Genomic DNA, 19,281 nt, shown 5'->3' on the forward strand with positions numbered 1-19,281 from the left:
ATGACTGCAAAAATAGAAGGCGGGGCTCAGGAGAAACAGCCAGTGCTGGAAATGAAAAAAAGCAGCCTGTTTCTTCAGAGTCTTAAGCCTATGCTACTAGGAACAAAACAAAACAAAACAAAACAAGAGGAGAGGAGAACAACAGCGGGAAATTTACCTATTCTCCAGGTGTTCAATTGCAAAGCCTCCTCTGGAGGATCAACAGTTGTGAATTCAGTGTGCTTAGGAGAAATCAGATCTACATCTGAACCACAACTATTTCAGTAGTATCACTAACTTCTGTTACTCTGAAGAAGCAGTCAGCAGCGTTTCTATGTTAGGAAAGAGCTGAACAGAGTCTGTTATTCACATCAAGTAGTCAGGCAGGTTTCTTTAGGAAGGCTGGGTTTCACTAGAACATTACTAGCCTGTAAGCCTCATGGCATCACCTTCCACCAGAGGAGCCCCCGGTGGAGCAGGTTGCTGTGGCCTGGAGGAGGCCGCGGCCTGTGGAGAGCCCCCTCAGGAGCAGGCCCCGGGCTGGACTGGAACAGGCTGTGCTGAGCCTGCTTTGCCCGTGACGCTCCTTGTGGAGTGATCTCCCTGTCCTTCTGGCAGCCCTTGAGCCCTTGCCAGCCTCTTTTCTCCCCTTGGCGTTGGAGGAGGGGCAGGGAGAGAGCGCTTGTGCTGGAGCTCAGCTGCCCAGCTGAGGAAAACCACCACAGCTCTGTCTTGCCGCTGCTGCAGCACGCTGGTAGCAGCCAGCACCGTCTGTTCTTCGAGCCTCAGCAAGCCCACAGCATCTTCCCAGAAGGGATCCCTTTCCTTCACGCCTGACAGGCACCGCCTCCAGAGGCTGAGGGCTTGTGCCCCGTTTGCAAGCGCTTTCTCAGTGCCCCCTTCCCCAGAGACGGATCCCAGCTGCTTGGCTTCACTGCCCTCTGCTGCCAGGCTCCCGCAGCTGCTATCCCAGCAGCGCAGCGAACATGCGGATAGAAGGTTGCATCATCGTGAGTATCCGCACGTCCCCATGTTACATCTTTCATTTTCCCTCATTCACAATCCTGTTTTTTGGTCAAGAAAAGTTATCACAAGGAAAAAAAGAATTGTACTTCTCTAATAAGTAGTCTTTGTTGTCCGGCCAGGATCAGTAAAAATCCCTGCTCGCCGGTAACTAGAGCCCTTCATAGACCAGGGGGGGCAGGGGAAAGGCCTCCTGCCCGGCCGGGCACCCCTCTGCTGCCCTGAGGGGGAGCAGGCCGTGTTGCGGGCCCTGTGGGTCGAGGTGCCCTGAGGGGAGGGGGGGGGTGAAGGCCGCAGGGCCTGGAGGCAGGGCTGGGGGCTGGGGTGTTCCCTCCCCCTGTATCAGCCCCTTCTGGGCCCTGTGAGACGTGGAGCTGCTGCCCGGGGTTAGGCCCAAGGTCTCCTGTCAGGCCCGGGGCCGCCCCTCCCCTCGCCCTGCCCTTCCCTCCCGCTCCTGAGCCCTTCGTCAGGCCTTGCTGGGCCCTCTGTCCGGCTGTCTGTCCGTCCATCCGACCCTCTGGCCATCTGTCCCACCACCCTGCCCCGTCCCTGCCCTCTCCCTAAGGAAGCAAAGAGTCCCCGGGCTGCCTTCATGGGGGGGGGGGGAGAGGGGAGGTTCTGCTGAGAAAAAAATGAAAGATTTCCCACTTAACGGGCGCCTTGCGAGTTCTTTCGAGTTCCAACCTTCTGCCTTCCTTCTGTAGCAGTGCCTCTAAGGGTTGCGCTGCAAGGCAGCCCTCATCTGGCGTGTTGCTCCTCCGTTCCCCCAAGGAACTGCCTTCAGGATCTGACTAACTCTGGATGCACCCGGTTGTCGCCTTAATTTCTCCTTTAGCTTGCTGAAAACAAGCCGGTTGGGTGACCTTTTGCGTTTCTCGCTTAAAATTTGGATCGAGGAGGTCTGTGTTTCCTTACGCTGATGTCCATGCTGAAGGTGCAGAAGGGTTCCGTGCTGTTGCTTGGGTCAGCCTTGTTGCCAGGTTCGGAATGTTTAGCCTACCGGTGCTTCGGTGCTGTTGGGCTGCACTCAGAGTGTGAGCTCTGGGCGTTATTTCTCAAATACTGCGTTATTTGAGCGTACAGACCCGAGATATTCTGCGGAGAGGTGATTTAAAGCACGTCAGAACCACCGCTGCGGCGTGTGCCAGCGTCGGACGCCCGTTCGAGTGATCAGGCGGAGCAGGTGAATTGAATTTGGTGCTGGGTGGCGAGGTGGTGTTGGGGGAAGAGCTAGGCTAAGGAGAGCTTCCTCTTGCTCTGCCCCTTCCCATCTCAAATGGCCGCTTCCTGGGGAGATGGGTTCGTTGGGAGGTTAACTACAACGTTACAGTGAGGATGAGGAATCATCTTTAGTCCCGTAGGTATTTGCTGCCAGGCCACAGCGTTGATTTCAGAAATTGTATTTAAAAAAGGGAAAAGAAAGATGTATTCTTTAACATACTCTCTTTTCTCGGAGAGTAGATGGAGGAGCTTCAGCAGTGCCCTTCCTCCGGAAACGATTCCCAGTGTCTGCTCAGACACTGAGGAGGAAAATGGAGGAGAGCCACCCGATAGAAATAAAGGAAAGAAGGGGTCATGGATTAAGGGAAAAGCACTACTTAAAAAATTGGTGCTCTCTAAAAACGGGTTAAGGGTTTGGGACCTGCAGGTGCTGCCTACACCTGTGTGCATTGCAGTCGTGCCTGTTGCCACTGAGCAAAACGGGGAGAGCTGCTTTGTCGAACACGGCGTGTTAAAGCACGTGCCACTGCCTGGAAGAAAAGCACGGACTTCCCTCGTGTGGGCCTTCTTCCCTAGCGATCTGTGGTTTACCTGATGGTTTCCCATAAGCTGAGAATGTTTAAAAGAAAAAAAAAAAAAAACAAAAATCAAACACCAACGTTGAGAGTGGTGAAGCAGATCCTCACCTGGGGACTAGAATCAGCGGTGACATCACCATGCGAAGCATTGTGTGCGCTTCGGGTTGGGGCTGCTGCGAGCCTCACAGCGGGGAGGGAGAGCGGATCCGGGGTGCCTCTGTGTCAGCCCTCTGCCCTGGTGGCTTCGTGAGCACTGAGAGTTTGACTCCTGTGTTCCCAGCTTTCGCTTCCGCACCTGCGGTGTGGCAGAGCCAGCGAGCTGCTTGCTCAGCTGGAGGAGGAAGAGGAGTGACCTCAACATTGCCGAGGTAAAGCACAATTATTGAAAAGATTTGGCAAAGATGTGGGTTTTACCAGCGCGGCTGCTGCAGCTGCAGCAGATCCTGGAGCATTGGAGAAGATAGAGAGGGCTTTCTTCATGAAAAGAATGCTGTTAAAAGTGTTTTCATGCCAGAAATTAGGATAAACGCCTCTGTTGTTTGACATCCTCTATTGAGCTGGCACATTGGCATTACAGCGTACCTGGCACGCTGTTTGTATTAAAAAAAAAAAAAAGGTATTTTAGTCAGGGCAGGCCAGAAACCTGCCTTGGCACTTGAACATCGCAGCAATGCTTACAGACCCTGCATCCTGGCTGCCAGGCCAGGATCTAAATCCAATGGTGCTGTTGGTAAACTGAAGCTCAGGAAGCGCTTCTGGGTTCTTCTGTCCTTCCATGTGAAGTTTTACCCTGTGAAGATGGTGTATTAAGTTATTTTCGTAACAACAAATAGGTTTAAAAGCAGTTTCAGTTTAACATCTACACGCTTGGGTGTTATTAACAGAGCTTTGTAAACTGAGCTGGTGCTTGGTAGGAGAAAAAACATAAATCTTACCTGGGAAACCTGGACCCCCTCAGCTACATACTGCTATGAGGAAACTCAGATGTAAGAACACACTTAAATAACACCTCACCAGAGCTGCTGTGCTTCTGACCACCAAAGGCACCTTTTTCCAACACCGTCGTACTGGAAGTTGATGCAGCTGGTTCCATCCGTAACGTGTGACTGTACAGTGCTGTAAAAGAACTATTTTTTCACAGCTTTGGAGAAAGTGAAGCAGAGAAAACCACACATAACCACTGATACCTGGACCCCAAACTGCCACAGACTGACAGTGATGCCCACTGGATATCTCCTGATACCCTGCTGCCTTCTGACTGCTCCAGCAGAAGTCCTGTTTTAATTAGCCAGCAGGTCCCTCTGAGGGAGGGACTTTGCTAAAACTCCTGCCGTAGGAAGTATCCTACGGGAGTCAAGTTGCTAAACTGATGTGTGGTTTTCCCTTAACCCCCTCACCCCTGACTTTCCAGCTCCTAACAGCACTGCCAACGTGTGCAGTGTCACCGTGTGCCAACTAGGTGCCAGCTGCCATGGTTTATATATTGTAAAATTAGTGATTTGGGACTCGTGAGCACTGAGAAGAGGCTAGCAATTGCTTAAGAGCTTTCCTTGTGTCGCTCTGGGGCAGGGAGATGGGTGAAACATCTTAGGCTTGAAAGTGATTCCCTGCAGAGTGACGTGCTCAGATCTGCACAACAGATCTGTCGTTTTGGTCACCTTATTAGATCCCTGCTTGAGAGGTTGCTTGCAAGAATCGATTCCTCTTCAGCTTGATGTGTCAAGCTAAAGACAAATCTGTGCCAAAGCACTGTTTGATCAGACGAGTGCCTCAGTTCAGGATTGTTCTTTGACAGCTACAGAAACAGCAGGACGATCAGCGCCTTCAGGAACAGATGAATTTGATCTTGAGGCTGTCATAAAACAGGTCCCTGAAGTCTGAAGACTCTTCAAATAGTTTGGGCCAGCAAGGAGCAGCTGTACGTGGCGGCTGCGGTAACTCGGGGCTCCGAGTCTCAGAGAGCGTGGTGAAAGGTGACCCCCAGCTGGCTGCTGGAGGAAGCTGAGGCAGCGTTCAGCTCTAACCTTTGCCTTCTTGGCTGGCATCTTTGCACTCCTGCTGTCAGTGGGTGTTGAGTGTCCTTCCCGGCAGCCTCAGAACGTGCCCTCAGATGTAGGCAGCGTTTAGCAGTGAGAATTCCCTCAAATATAAAGAGTACAAATGATGCGTTTTCTGCTTTTGCTTTGGAACTCTTAGCTTGAGGTTTTCCTGCAGGCCATGAGGTTTCTTGCAGCAGGAGGGATGAGTTCTGTTAGCAAGAGGCTGTTCTGTGCTTCGACTGTGGGAAGATGAATGGTTACGTGTGCACCGTTAAATATAACTTGACACCTAGCACACCGCACTTGCAGCCTGTGGGGTGCTTTAACAAGCAGGTAAATCAGCAGAGGCTGTTTTGCAGCCGGGGTGATGCTGGGTGATTAAAAAGCAGGGGCAGAACAAGGAGTTTCTGGTGTTTGTTCTTGCTTGTCATCCGACTCTCCACTTCCACTGTTCTTTAAAAAAACAAACAAACAAACAAACAAACAAAAAAACAAGCAAGGGGTAAGCATCTTAATGTCTTTATTATAAATGGAAGGCACAAAAGAGGCCAGCAACAGAGACTGTCCAAGAGAAATGCTTTGTGCTTTATAAACAAACAAGGAAGTACCCTTAGGTGGGTGTGATAATCCTCCTCTAATGCATTTTTGGGGTGCAAAAATAGATTTGTTCCTTCCTTGCTCTTCTCTGCAGGACAAAGGCAGAATAGGCAACTGCAAAGTTAGACCAGGGAGGTCAGTTTGTTCCGTACTGAGAAAGACAAGCCTGTAAAACAAACTAGACAGATTTTCTTTGTACTATTCATCTTCCTTCAGCAAAGGCAAAGCTTATGACACTTGTTGGTGTGTATTTCCAGACCCCCAGCTACTGGCACTGTAGCGCATCTCTAATTCTTTGGTACAAAAGGTTCAAAATCTCTTAATGCAAAAATTTTACCAGCACGCTGGAGCAAAAAAAAAGAAATCTAAAACCCTTACCAACTTCTATTACAGACCTGCTGAGTGCACCAAAGTTACTCATTTTTATTCAGGCTTTCAGGGGCAACTTCAGTTGGTTTAGCGCTTGGATTGCTCTGTTAGCAGATGTCAGTTTAAAAAAAAAAAAAGCTTTTGAGGTCCTTTTTAAAATGAGACTGCTTTTTTGGAATTTGGAAAACTGCAAGGTATCGTTGGTTTTGCTTTCTTCCCATTCCTTAGACCAGATCCATTCAGATTCTGAACAGCGTTCCCGGTCTGTTCAGGAAAATGGAAGGCAACAAGCAAAATGATGAGCTCCTTGGGCAGTCAAAAGAGCTAAATCTGGAGAGTGTTTTGAGTCAAACTTCCATGCTAAGGAGCTCCAGTAATTGTTAGCAGTAGCTGCAGAGGAACCTGCATGGCACTGGGTGTGTTTCTGAAGGTGCTAAAGGTCCGAAGTGACGATTCCTATCCATACTAAAGAAGAGAAGGAAACCTTGCACTTGACTACTGTTTTTATTCCCTTTGTCCAGCAGTCAAAAGCAGTAACTAATATGAGAACCCAACTTTTCCTCTCTTTATTTTAGATTTGGGAAAATTCCCTGCCAAAAAAATATTTCCTGGAAAATTCACTAGTGTTTGTGTGAGTAAAAGCTTCCAACCTTTTATTATTAATTTGTAAGAACTATTTCATCCACTTTTGTCCAGAAGAGTCAGAAATAATTTACACAGAAATGTGCAGCGTTTTAATGAAAGGATTCAGAATCACTCTAATTTGAACTGGTTGCAGGTTTTGTGACATTTAGTGTCTTTAAAAAAAAAAATAATCAAAATTTCTGACTTCATATCAGAAAAAAAGAAAAAAAAATGCTTGTGGCGAAATAAAATCTGTTGCAGCTCTGCTCATCGAAAAATCATTGGCTGTTAAATTGGACCTAAGTCATCTTCTCTAACCTTTCATGATCCTGCAGCAATGGATGATGATGGATATATGGATTAGGGAACAGCACGTGATGGCAAACCTGTGGTATTTGCTACAGCGCAGAAAGAAAAACCAAATTGCTTCCAAAAAATCAAACTAATTCAAAATCCTTGGTATCATGCAGCCATGCCACTGGCAAAGTGAGCATTCCCCTGCCTCTCAAAGCTTGCTGTACCCTTGATCTGCTGTCTTGCTGCTGTTAATTGATTGCAACTCTACGTGTCTGATCAGGGCTACGAGTTGTTCTCGATATGGAGATCATACAACATATACTGTGCACGCTTGTGTGTATAGATATGTTTATCCTGTATGCATGTACATACATATGCATATTTGTGTGCTGGCCCCCAGATCCCTCATGTTACAAAGAAGGTATACTCATCAAAATCTTTTGTATAGCCTCCATTTTTTTCTAGTGCCCTCAAAATGAGAGAATTTTTACGCGCTCTCTGTGTCGAAAAGGCAAAAATTCTGATTTTCACTGTCGCTCTCGCTAACTTTCTCTCACTCCCTCCTCGTGTGTGTATAAACACAGATGTGTGTATGCGTATGCACATCTGTGGATTTAGATGCACTGGTATGTTTTTTGCTGTACAGGTAATAAAGACGGGGAAAGGTTTTTGTGTTTTCTTAATAGGTGAAGAAATCTTGAAGACCAGAGATTGGAACATGCTGAATTTTAAATTAAAAAAAAAAAAAAAAAAAAAGTTAAATTGTCCGGCTGTGGAAGATGGAGCCTCATTTTTGCAGCCACTTTGAATCACGAGTTCATCTCTAAATGCGCTGTTTTTTTTTTGTTTTTGTTTTGTTTTGGTTTTTGTTTTTTATTTTTTTGAAGAGCTAACTAACCCTGGCTGCGTCCAGTCTGAGAGAGCATTCAAATGGACTTGCTTCCTCTCTTAGTTATAAGCTGTTTAAAAGCGCATCCTATGTTTGAATTGTGGATGAGAGGTTCCCTTGGCAAAGCGAGGAGGAAAATTCTTCCTACCCCTTTATTATTAATTCACGGATTCAGTCTTGGTTCGGCCTACAGGAGCAGTTAACTGGAAGCCTTTGAAGATCGATAACTTTGCTGAGGTTGTCCAGGTAGGTGAAATCGAAGACCCACAGGGCCTGGAACATGCTGTTTAATGCGTCCTAACTGTGTTCTAGAGAAGTTATTTGTAGCCATAGTTGATTATTGACTTGCATGTATCATCAGGTGGTTTTTTAAGGAGTGACTCCGTTTTCAGGCTTCCAGATGTGCTCCAAGTCATATTATTGAGGATGTGGAAGAGAACGCTTGCTGACAAAGCTCCTGGCAGCTTTACAGAACTTTAATATTTAGTTAGTTCATGTAACAGCTGATTTCAAGGCTTTGCTCTCTTTGAGAGACTGATAACTTGATTTGATTAACTGAAGAAAGCTGGAAAAATGTTCGTTCCTCATTATTTTTCACTTGTTACTTTCTTTCGGGTTACTTTTAAAAAGAAGATTTCACTGATCACAAGCCAGTAGAAGACTTTCAGCCCAAGCAAGGGTGAAGACAGCTCTCTCCAAGAGCAGAGGAAGTCCCTGTGGAGAGAACCCGAGCTTGTTAGCAGAACTCGTCGGCATGTCTAAACAAGGAGACGATTGCTACTTCTATTTCTATTCTACCTGTACCAAGGTATGGCTGGCTTTCCTTTGCTTTGCTTTTTTTTCCCCTTTTTTTCAGGAAGGAGTAGATTAGGAGGAGGAAGTACACTGGTCTTTGGTTAACTTGAGAACCAGATAGATTGTGAATTCAGTTGTAGCACCATTAGGCAGCAGCATGGCCATTTTTGAGGCTGTACTCTATTTTCCTTGTTGGTTTCCTTTTGGTTCCAGGGAGACAAATGTGCCTACCGCCACTGCGAAGCTGCTCTGGGCAATGAGACGGTCTGCAAGCTGTGGCAGGAGGGTCGTTGTTTCAGGAATGTCTGCCGATTCAGACACATGGAAATTGACGTGAGTGCCTAACGATGTGTTCTCAAAATAAATCAACAAAAGCATTTTTCAGTGCCGTAGGTGTACTGATTGTGCTTTTGCAGGATAGATTCGTTTGCTTCAAAATCATACTGGTTTCTGTTACCAAGAGAGGGGGTGGGGGGAAGCAGAGGGAAATAAAATCAATGCCTTAGGTATGTCTTAGCAAGATATTTTTTATTTTTTTTTTAATAGATGCTGACAGTTTTCTCAAGAGATGCAGAATAGCTGTTAAATAGACTGCTAAAACCTGCTGGAGCAGGGGGGTAATAAACAGGCTGTTCTATCCTCATGGGAGCAGGCTTGATAATGAACTATCAGGTCTCTTCTGACCCACAGTCCTTCAGATAACGCTGTTGTAGCTGCCTGGGGTAGGAAGTGGGGAAAGTTAAAGGTGCAGCAGAACTAAGTCTCCAAGAAGTAGTTCTAGACAGAGTTAACCTAGGCAATTTCAGATGTTCTTTTTCCCTCTGAATAATCCTAGTATAATCCTAGGTGTATTAGTTTAACCCACCCTCAACTGATGTCTGAGAGTGCCTGTCTTCTCAAACTGAATGATGACCAAACTAAATGTGCATAGTGGTTACAGCTTATGCAAACTTTGTGAATATGCCCAGAAATACTACACTTAACTGAGAAACTGACCTTTGGAATGATGTTTCAGCACTGTGTTGTGACAGCTGTCACGATCTGGAGCTGTGCATCTCTTTGCAAGCCTCAGGTGCATGTTATCACAAGCTTTTCTTTCTTTCTGTCTCCAGAAAAAGCGCAGTGAGATTCCTTGCTACTGGGAGAACCAGCCGACAGGCTGTCAGAAAGCCAACTGTGCTTTTCATCATGCAAAGGGACGTTACATCGATGGACAATACTTACCACCAAGCAAGAGTGAGTTTAGGTCCTTTTTCTTTAAGCGCTGAAGAATTAATTTTGAGTATTACTTAGTGGGTGCCAATCCTGTAGGGGGCATCAGGTAACTGTTCATTTGTGAGTGCAGGAAAAGGTCTGCAGTCATAGGTGTACTGCACCGAGTGTACTGCTGGTGTTTGTTTTCTGCTTTCGTGCTCAGCTTCTCTTTGCTTTGTGTGATGTTTGCCTTGCAGTTTGCTTCCTGTTGTTTCCTCTTTTGCTGGGTGGTAGGGAGATGTGTTGTTGTTCGAAGGGAAGTCATTGTTCACGGTGTAAGCAGTGATGGGATGGGCAAAAGGAGATGCTGAACTCGTTGTCTGTGCGGGTTATCTGCCTTTGCTACCATCTCTTTGCATTGTGGTCAAAGTTTTAAACTGCCATATTACTGATGATCCTCCTCTTCCTCTAGCTACACTGCCAAGTCCGCCTGAGTCCGCGGACGATGATTTGAAAGTGGCTCAGATGTCACTGCAGCAAAACAAACTTTCTGTCCAGTCAAATCCCTCTCCACAGCTAAGGGGGTGACGAAAGTGGAAAACTCTGAAAATGTCCCAAGCCCTACACACCCTCCAGTTGTAATCAATGCTGCAGATGATGATGAAGATGATGATGGTGAGCATGTTTTGGTTCTTGGAAGGAATTTGTGCTGTAAATGATAGTGTAAATCTTTGGTTCTTGAAGGAATTTGTGCTCTAAATGAATGTGTTAAATCTTTGGTTCTTGAAGGAATCTGTGCTGTAAATGAATGTATAAATCACAGATGACCTGAGGTCTTGACTAGCGATAGGGCAGGCAGTCTGGCCAGGTCACTGGTGGCTTTGTCTGGCAGTCAGTGGACAGAAGCTGAAACGTTGGAGGAAAGCTTAGAACCACTCCTGGCTTTAGCTGGTCTTTTGTGTAAAGTTCTATGTGAAACTAGGAAGGAAATTTCTTTTTTCTGTCTGAAGAGCAATGTGTTGTGTAGTAGTTAAAGCTGCAGAGAGAATCTAGAGTCCTAGATGTTTTGTCCTAGTGTATTCTACTTAGGAGTTCATCAGGTCAGTGTAGCTGTTTAAAAACAAACAAACAAACAAAAAAAAAAAAAAAAACAGCAACAAAGTTTCTTATATGAACCATGGGCTGAAGTGTCACTGCATGAGCTACGTAATCATGACCAATCTGGTCTATGCATAACTGAATCGATTTTTCCCCTTCAGACCAACTTTCTGAGGAAGGAGAAGAAACTAAAACTCCCGTCCAGCATCCAGCTGCGGAAGGCAAAAATGGATTATGGGTGATTTCCACTCGGAAAGGCAGTTCTACTACTACTAAACAAGGTATGCCAGCACCTTAGTAGGATAAATCAGAAGAACTTGACAGTTAACTCAAAAGCAGCGTGGTGTAAAAACACAACAAAATGTAGGGGTGCTGAATGGAGTCGGTTATTTCCATGATCTCATTTCTGCCATTAATACCATCATGTGCCCATTGGGTCAGAAAGGTGAACTCCTTTTCTTTACTTTTGGAGAACAAAACAGGGCCACAGCATGGAGTTTAAATGGCTGCACGTGCAGCCTTGCAACCACTGTTGATAAGCCATATCTAACGATAGAGGGATCTAATATCGTGTAAATGGATTAAAATTAAAACTACATTTTGAACCCTGAAGGATGAAAGGAGGGGCAAAATGCCATTGGTTCTATGGCTCTTTCACTTGTGAGGAGTGTTGACAGGCTTTATTCGAAATACTTCAGAAAGTTCCTGAGCGCTAAGAAGCCTGAGGACCTGTGGTCCTCAGTGAGTGCCTCTAAGCCTGTCTCATGAACTGTTTCCTGTTTTCAGAGGGCAATCTGAATTTTGGAATAAAAACACTTGAGGAAATCAAATGGCAGAAGATGAAGGAAAAAAATAAGAGACACGGTGGTGAGTTAATATTCCCTACTTTCTTATCCTGTTCACGGCAGGTGATGGTGACTGGGAGCTGCTTGAGGGACAGACTTCCATTTTTAGCTGGGGGCATAAAGCAACCTGATTCTCAGCCAGCTGGTATTCTAAATGGGAGTTCAAAGGGCAACCAGAGGCAAATTAGTCACCTCTCTTCTTTACATGCTCTGCTTGCTGTATTTTTGACAGTAACAAATCATTTAAAGTTTTTTGTTCTTTGTGATAGTTTTTTATGTTGGGTAAACTTCCTTATGGTTTGGTTGCTCTGAACAGAAGGTTCTTCAAGATCATCTCTTCGTCCCGTTGATTCTATGATTTTTCCTGCTCCAGAAAAGGAAAATGTCCGGACAGTGGTGAGAACTGTGACAGTGTCTTCCAAGAAAGGTAATAATGAACGCTTTTGTTTTGATTTCATTACTCCTAAACTGGAGGGTTAAGCAATACTTAAAACAATTCACCCACGTTAGCCTTCTGGTGCTGCCTTCTGTTCAAAACGTGCTTTTATGCTTAAAGTCCCTGGTTGTACTGGAAAGATTTGGTGCTCAGGTTAAGTGCAGTGGCAGGAGAAAAAAAAAAGTGTCAGTATGCCAATAGGGGGGTAACTGAAAAACAGAAGAGTAACGAGAAGAGCGAGCTGTAGAAGCCAGTGCTATATAAGAAGCAATTTCTGAAGCATTAAAGAGGCGTACAGTGGCAGGTGTGGACACAGTATGACAGGAGTTTGTGTATAAATTGTTTAGAGCTGTGCAAATGCCTTTTAAAGGGAAAAAAGTGTGGAAGTACTTTTACTCGTAGACATTCACCTTAGAAAGGAATATTTCTCAGCATTTGTACCTAAGAATATTCTGCTTGTTTATGCAGCTTTGTTCTGCACAAAGTATAGGTGTCAAGCAGACTCAGATTCACTCTCTACTATCTCAGCTGGAATTTGAAGCAAGCACTGAGACTATTAATATTTTTTTTTTCCATGTTAATTATAGTTAAAATATGAGTTTATGTGGTTTAGCTGTCAAAACAGTGTCTGACTAGGGTTTGTTGGACATGGGCTAACAGGATACTATTTCTGTTGGCTACTGGTTTCTGTGAAATAGAAAAAAAAATTCCCTTTTGTTTTAGGGGAGGAACCTGTGGTTCAACTAGATCTTGCTGATAGACAAGCAAAACGGAAAGCCTCCGCGGGTAAGAACTTTTTACGAGCTGTTACGTAGGTGCTGCCTTCTATATATGACTGCATTAAAGAGTATTTGTAATGTATGAAAGGAAAATACATTGCAGTGGAGATCTGTGTTGACTGCAGATATGGCAAAAAAAAAATAAAATAAATCATTTAGCAGCTGAAAGGCAATTCTATGAAAATATGCTTGAAAAAGAGAAGCTTATTGTTGACTGTTCTCAAACCTTTCTGCAAAGAAAAGTTCTTACAGTATTCCTTGGTTTCTCTGAAGTTGATGTAAGCAGCCTTCCAGTGAAGCGCAGCCTTGCTGAAAGGCTGGGGAAGAAGGTAGAGGCTCCGGGAAATGCTGACAAAGCACCCAAGAGAGAGACAGGTACTAAACGGGCATCTGGATTGGATTCCTGGGTTTTGTATTTAGTCTTTCTGTTTGTCCTTTTCCAGTGATGTTTCTTTTTGCATGTTGGCTGAGGTCGTAATCACTGGGATTCAAAGTTACCTTTCCTGTCTTGTTTTGAAATGTGAACCTGAAGTTGACATTATGCAGCCTCCCTAATTCGTTCTTTTTCTGTTTTGCAGTTCGAGTTCCCAAGTCTCTGAAGGACAGGCTGGGATTACCTCCTAAACAAACCAGTACTGAGAGAGGTAACAGCTAGATATTAAATATGCTTTCTCCTCCTTCCTTTCCATGAACTTGGACTGCTTTCATACATCCCTACAAACTAATTTAAACGAAAACAAAGAACTGACGCCTCTTGCTTGAGTGCTGAAGCTCTTCTGACAGCAACTATCAGAACTCTTGCTCTAGGTGTGTGTTCATTTTCTACTTGTGCCTTGTCGAGGTTTTTAGCTGCTTCTGTGAACCGTTACATACAATTAGAATAGAACCACTGCCAGGAGCAGGAATTTGAAATGCAGTCTGAAATAGTAATAAAGTAAAGCAGCATTTCTGTGTAGCAGTTCTCTCTGGATAGGGCTGGTCTTCAAAATACAAGTGGCTCAGAGGAGGAGGAGAATGTTGTTCTAAGGATATTGTTCTAAGATGCATTATTGGGAACGCTCAAGATGAGTTTTCCTTAGTGCTCTGACAAATTTTGGAGACTTAAAATATTGCTGGACTCTCTTTAAATGTTGGTGCTTCTCCTCATTTCTTGATGATGGCAGGGAAGGCTGCTAAGCCGATGGGAGAGATCCATGTGAAAACACTGGAGGAAATCCGTCGTGAGAAAGCTCTTCAGAGACGCGAAACTCAAGCCAAAGCCGAGGCTGAAGGGCATGGTAAAAGTGAAGATTCCAGCGCAGGGGCAAGAGCTGCTCGTGCAGGTCGCATCCAAACTTTCTCTGAAGCTTTGTCTGAAAAAAAGAATAATCGCTTGGTAGAAGAGAAGAAAAAAGCAGGAGAATGCCATAGCAAGAGCAAAATTCAGGGTGAGTCCAAGAAGCAGCTCGCTCTGTCCGGGCCCAGCAAAGGGCAGGTGAAGGAGCCGGCAGGAAAAGTCAAGCCAGAAGGAGAAGTGCGTGTTAAAACCTTGGAAGAAATAAAGCGTGAGAAAGCTCTGCGGATGCAGCAGAGTGAAGGAGATGTGCCAGCTCCCTCAGCACAACCCGGACCTGCCCCAGCAGAGCAGAAATCTTTATGGAGCACAAAACTAACAGGTAATAAGATGCTTTAATGCCTGCCCCAGTGAGGTGCTTCCCATATTGAGCAAGTTCAGTTTGCTCAGGATCTGCTTCATGGATAAATGCTGAATGGCTTGCACATTGTAGCCTTTCTCTCTCTCTCTCATGGGACACAAGGAAATAAATGCACAAAGGAAACAAGTACCCAGCTTTCTTTATTTCTGCCGTTGACAACACTTTTTTTTGTCTTTTTTTAAAGCACCTGAAAAAGAAGAAAAGAAGGCAGTGGAATTGAACCGGCCTTTTCCTAAACTTTCCTCTGGACCTGATGTACAGGTGAGTCCTCTGTGAAGACACACATACATTCGTACAATTTCTGATAATTCTAACAAGTTTTGTTACTCACCGTGTGCCACCCTCTTGAGTGTGTTCTTACCCTTCAGCAGCTGGTAGGAGCTGCAGTGCAGTCTAAATCCTATCGCCAGCAGCATTTCCAGACAACTCTGTAATCCTCAAACTTGGAATCAGTCTGTTTATACCACAGCAACAAAGAAACCCTGTTAGCACCAGCTGAAATCTACACAGTTAACGTGGAGGGAATTCTTTTTGTTCTTACTGACTTGATCTGTCAGACATGAAGGATTTAATACAGAAGGCCAGAGTTCTGTGTTCAAGGAAATCAATCTGTCAGTGGATACTGTATAGGGGAACTTGTATGACTTTCTGCTGCTTAAAAAGAATGTGATAAATAGATGTACAGCAGAACACCCTAGCTGTTTAAAGAAGCTTGCCATAGTGGATATTGCAGATATGTGAGACTGCGTCCATAGTAAAGCATGGCTCTTGTTACAGGCAGAATTTTATGGAGAAAAAAAACAAAAAACAACAGTAACCTGAACGAGATTAATATGCTGTTCCACATCAAGACCATTTTGGAGGGATTGCTGATCAGATTTTCTTAACGAAATCTCCACGGATTTTTTTTTTTTTTTTTTTGTCCTATTCATGCACTACTTTTCTTTCCTTCTAGCCCACTCAGCAGAGTGGAACTCGTAAATGTCCAGAGAAGAGCTTTGAAGAGAGACGGTGGGAGAAGTGGCAACAGAGAGAACAACAAGAGAAGCTTCGGCAGGAGGAAGCTGCTGTCAAATCTACTGCTGGCTTCTTTAATACTGAACCAGCAGGGAAAGTGGCAGCTCAATTTCAGGGCCAGGAAGCTAAAAGTAAGTGTTGAAGGTTAAGAGTTACTTAGGTTGTCTTCTGAAATACAGACAGAAGATGACAATTCTCATGCTGTAACTCTGGCTGGGTGCATTTTGCCACGCAGTGCTACGAAGCGAAGGGTGTACTTTCTTTTTCTTAGTTTGTTTCTTTTCCTGCCAGCCAGATGTTAGGTAAGGAACGGGAGACTAGAAAATGACACTACAAATGTGGACTTTGTAGAACAACTTAACTGTGGGACATCACTGCAAGGGAGAGGAAGCTGGTACAACAGTTGCATACACTCTTGTCCTACTATAACTGCTGCTTTTTCCTTTCCTAGCGGGAGCAGGACTTTAAATATAAAAGCTGTCTATACTTGTGAACCTAGCTTGCACTTAGGATTGCTATGTGTCTGAGGTTTCCCTTGTCCTGGATTATTATTTACTGTAGCTCTTCGGTTTCTTTGTTCGTTTGTATGGATAGTTGGTAGACAGAGTTTACTATGTGGAAAAGATTCCTGAGAATCCAGGCAATGGCGGTGTAATTGTGCTGGCCAAATGCATTTAACTGTGTAGAAGGACTGTGGAAATGATTAAGAGAACCTGGATTTTTCCTGAGGCAGAGCAAGACTGTATCAGTTCTCTCTTCCTTTTACTCTAGCCAACTTTATGACATCTGCGAAGCCTTCACGTGGGAAAGTCACTTTCCCCAAGAAGAAGGCACTGAAACGTAAGGCACCTGGGAGTTATCCCTCTGCCATAGCAGCTGTGGAACTACAGACTGCCTTTGATGCTGACATGATGGGACCTCCAGCCAGAAAAGCAGCCATGGTAAGGCCAGGGGCTAATGCAGCGATGGATCCCTTGTTAAATTTCTACCCTCCTCTAGGAGAAAAGGTGGAAAACTCAAACGTTCTGCAGGCCTTCTGTTTCCTTTGAAATCCAGTAGCTGTCTCCAGGATGCTTGTAGAACCCTTCTGTATTTATGAGATGAATGGCACTCTTTTACCGGTATCCGAGGTGATCCTTTTTCTAACTGAGGCTTTGCAATGAGACTTAAAGCACAGTCCGAAGTGGTAGAAATTGGCAGGATCTGCGCTCAGTTGTCCTAAATTTCCCTGCTGGTCAGAGTTAAGGTCTTGTGCATCCGTTCTGTAACTATAGGTGGTTACCTTCGATATCGAGAGGACAAAGCACTTCTTTTGGCACAGAAAGATCTCCATTGGCACGCCATGGTGGCTGCAAATCGATCTTCTGAGGGAGCGATGCTCTGAAGGCTTAAATGTAAAGCTTCTTCCTTCCTCCGCCCTTGGCACAACTCGATGTTGGGCACATTGTGAAGCTTCGGTGTTCTGATTTCTCGGACAGTTGATAGCCAAATCCTGGAGTTAGTATGTCAACTCTTGACTTTTACTCGTGTATGCCATTGTTTTGACTGTACCCGTGTCAGATGATGAAGCTGTAGGGGTGGGAGGGAGCAGAATCGTTATTCCAGTGTGTTGTGGACCAAACTTGCTGCCAGGAATGGGGGTGGGGGTCAGCCCACCCAGCCTTACTTTCAATTATCAGGGAGGATCAAATGGTGAAAAACAGCAGCTCTGCCATGCGGCTCCGCTACCCCCACTCCCTTCTCTTGTGCTATACCAAAGTTCCCCCAGGCTTTGCTTGGTGCTTTTTGCCTGTGTGAGGACTCCGGGGCGAGCAGTCGGGACTCTGCCACAGTCACGGGGTCGATGAAGGGTTGTTTAAGTGCCTCTTGGTTTTAAAACTTGCTCCCCTGAGCTGCTGGCTCTGCTGCCTGCTACAGCAAATGTTCGGGTGCCATCAGCATCGCGCTTGGGCGTGGGCACTGACCCTGCGGAGGACAGAGCTGAGATTCGGGTGTATTGTGTACCCTGCCACCAGCCATCGTTTTTTTTCCCCTAGCAGATCAATTTTGAATTATTTTCTGAACTTTTCGCGGCACGGTAGGCACTTCCCGCTATGATTTGTGAAGCTGTGGGGGCCCTCAGGCATTTGCTGCTGGCAGAGGAAAAGCGCTTGTTGAATTTGTTGTAAATACTTAGTGTTTGGACAAAACCACGCGTCTCTGTGTGTGTGTGTGTGTGTGTGCTGTGACGCCCCGGCCCCACCAGGGAAAACCTCCGCCGACGAAACTGCTGCTGGAGCTCACGCAGGCCTTCATCGTGCCGAAGGACTTCACGGGGACTTCTGCCGGCTCAGAAATGGGGGAGAAAAAGCAAAATCAGGAGGAGGAGAGCTCAGAGACTGCGCCCACCTGCCCTCGCTTTCCCTTCACCCCAAAAAGCCCTGTTCTACCATCAGCCTTCGCCTCTTCTGCCTGTGGTGCTGGGAGCGGGAGCGGCGAGGCGGCGGCAGCCATGGTGTACCGCGGGCAGGGCCAGAAGGTGCAGAAGGTGATGGTGCAGACCATCGTATCCTTCCTGCGGCGGGGGGGTGCCGGGGAGGTGGGTGGGGGGCGGCTCAGACCTCAGGGGGCTCGGCCCGGGCCTTGAGGCCTTGTCGCGGGGCCCTGAGGCCTCGTTGTGGGGTTTGGGGCCTTGTCCCGAGCCCGGAACTGTCGTCCCCGTGCTGAGCCCTTAACGCAGCACCCCAGAACCTCATCTTCCGCTACCTGCAGAACGTGAGTACCGTGGGGAGGGGGTGGGGATGGGGATTTGGGGGGTGTGGGGGGAGTGGGGAGGGTCTGGGGATTCCCCTCGGTGAGTTTTCGGCTCCTGGCCGTGTCCCGGGACGGGTTTGTGGGGGATGGAGAGCTGTGCGGCGTGCTGGTGGGCACAAGGAGCCCGGCGTTTCCCCCTCGTGTAGCCGGGCGTGCAGGGGTGTTCCCTTGTGACTGGAAACATGTTCTTCACCAAACGTGTAGTATTCAACTGATGGTATAACGCTCACATGTCAGATTGCTCATTGAAACTGCCCCTGAGAGTTGCTCCTCGGAGCGTTTGGGAGCTGTCGTGGCTGTGGCTAGCAGGTATTTCTGAACACATGAGAGAACAAAAGTGCTCAGTGTTTGTGGCCCGACTTACTCTCCTCCTTCGTTCTGCAGAGGTCGAGGATCCAGGTGTGGCTCTATGAGCAGGTGAACATGCGGATAGAAGGCTGCATCATCGTGAGTAGCCGCACGTCCCCATGTTACATCTTTCATTTTGCCTCATTCACAATCGTGTTTTTTGGTCAAGAAAAGTTATCACAAGGAAAAAAAGATTTGTACTTCTCTGCCTTTCCCCTCGCCCTGCCCTTCCCTCCCGCTCCTGAGCCCTTCGTCAGGCCTTGCTGGGCCCTCTGTCCGGCTGTCTGTCCGTCCATCCGACCCTCTGGCCATCTGTCCCACCACCCTGCCCCGTCCCTGCCCTCTCCCTAAGGAAGCAAAGAGTCCCCGGGCTGCCTTCATGGGGGGGGGGGGGGAGGGAGTGGGGAGGTTCTGCTGAGAAAAAAATGAAAGATTTCCCCCTTAACGGGCACCTTGCGAGTTCTTTCGAGTTCCAACCTTCTGCCTTCCTTCCGTAGCAGTGCCTCTAAGGGGTGCGCAGTAAGGCAGCCCTCATCTGGCGCGTTGCTCCTCCGTTCCCCCAAGGAACTGCCTTCAGGATCTGACTAACTCTGGATGCACCCGGTTGTCGCCTTAATTTCTCCTTTAGCTTGCTGAAAACAAGCCGGTTGGGTGACCTTTTGCGTT

General features: G+C 46.4%; 1 protein-coding gene across 1 annotated transcript; it reads left to right on the forward strand.

The window, feature by feature from the left end:
* Positions 1–8,370: 8,370 nt before the first annotated feature.
* On the forward strand, positions 8,371–19,270 carry LOC311220553 (zinc finger CCCH domain-containing protein 11A-like; the record flags this gene model as incomplete). The annotated part of the gene is given in 14 exon segments (XM_084304117.1): positions 8,371–8,424; positions 8,625–8,744; positions 9,524–9,647; positions 10,078–10,188; positions 10,191–10,280; positions 10,865–10,984; positions 11,490–11,570; positions 11,922–11,975; positions 13,342–13,407; positions 13,927–14,418; positions 16,246–16,415; positions 17,720–18,052; positions 18,652–18,714; positions 19,244–19,270. Coding segments are annotated over 14 exon segments (1,905 nt in total).
* Between the last annotated feature and the right edge of the window lie 11 nt (positions 19,271–19,281).

Source organism: Netta rufina (genome assembly GCF_964035555.1).
Source record: "Netta rufina genome assembly, chromosome: 34".
Classification (NCBI taxonomy): Eukaryota; Metazoa; Chordata; class Aves; order Anseriformes; family Anatidae; genus Netta; species Netta rufina.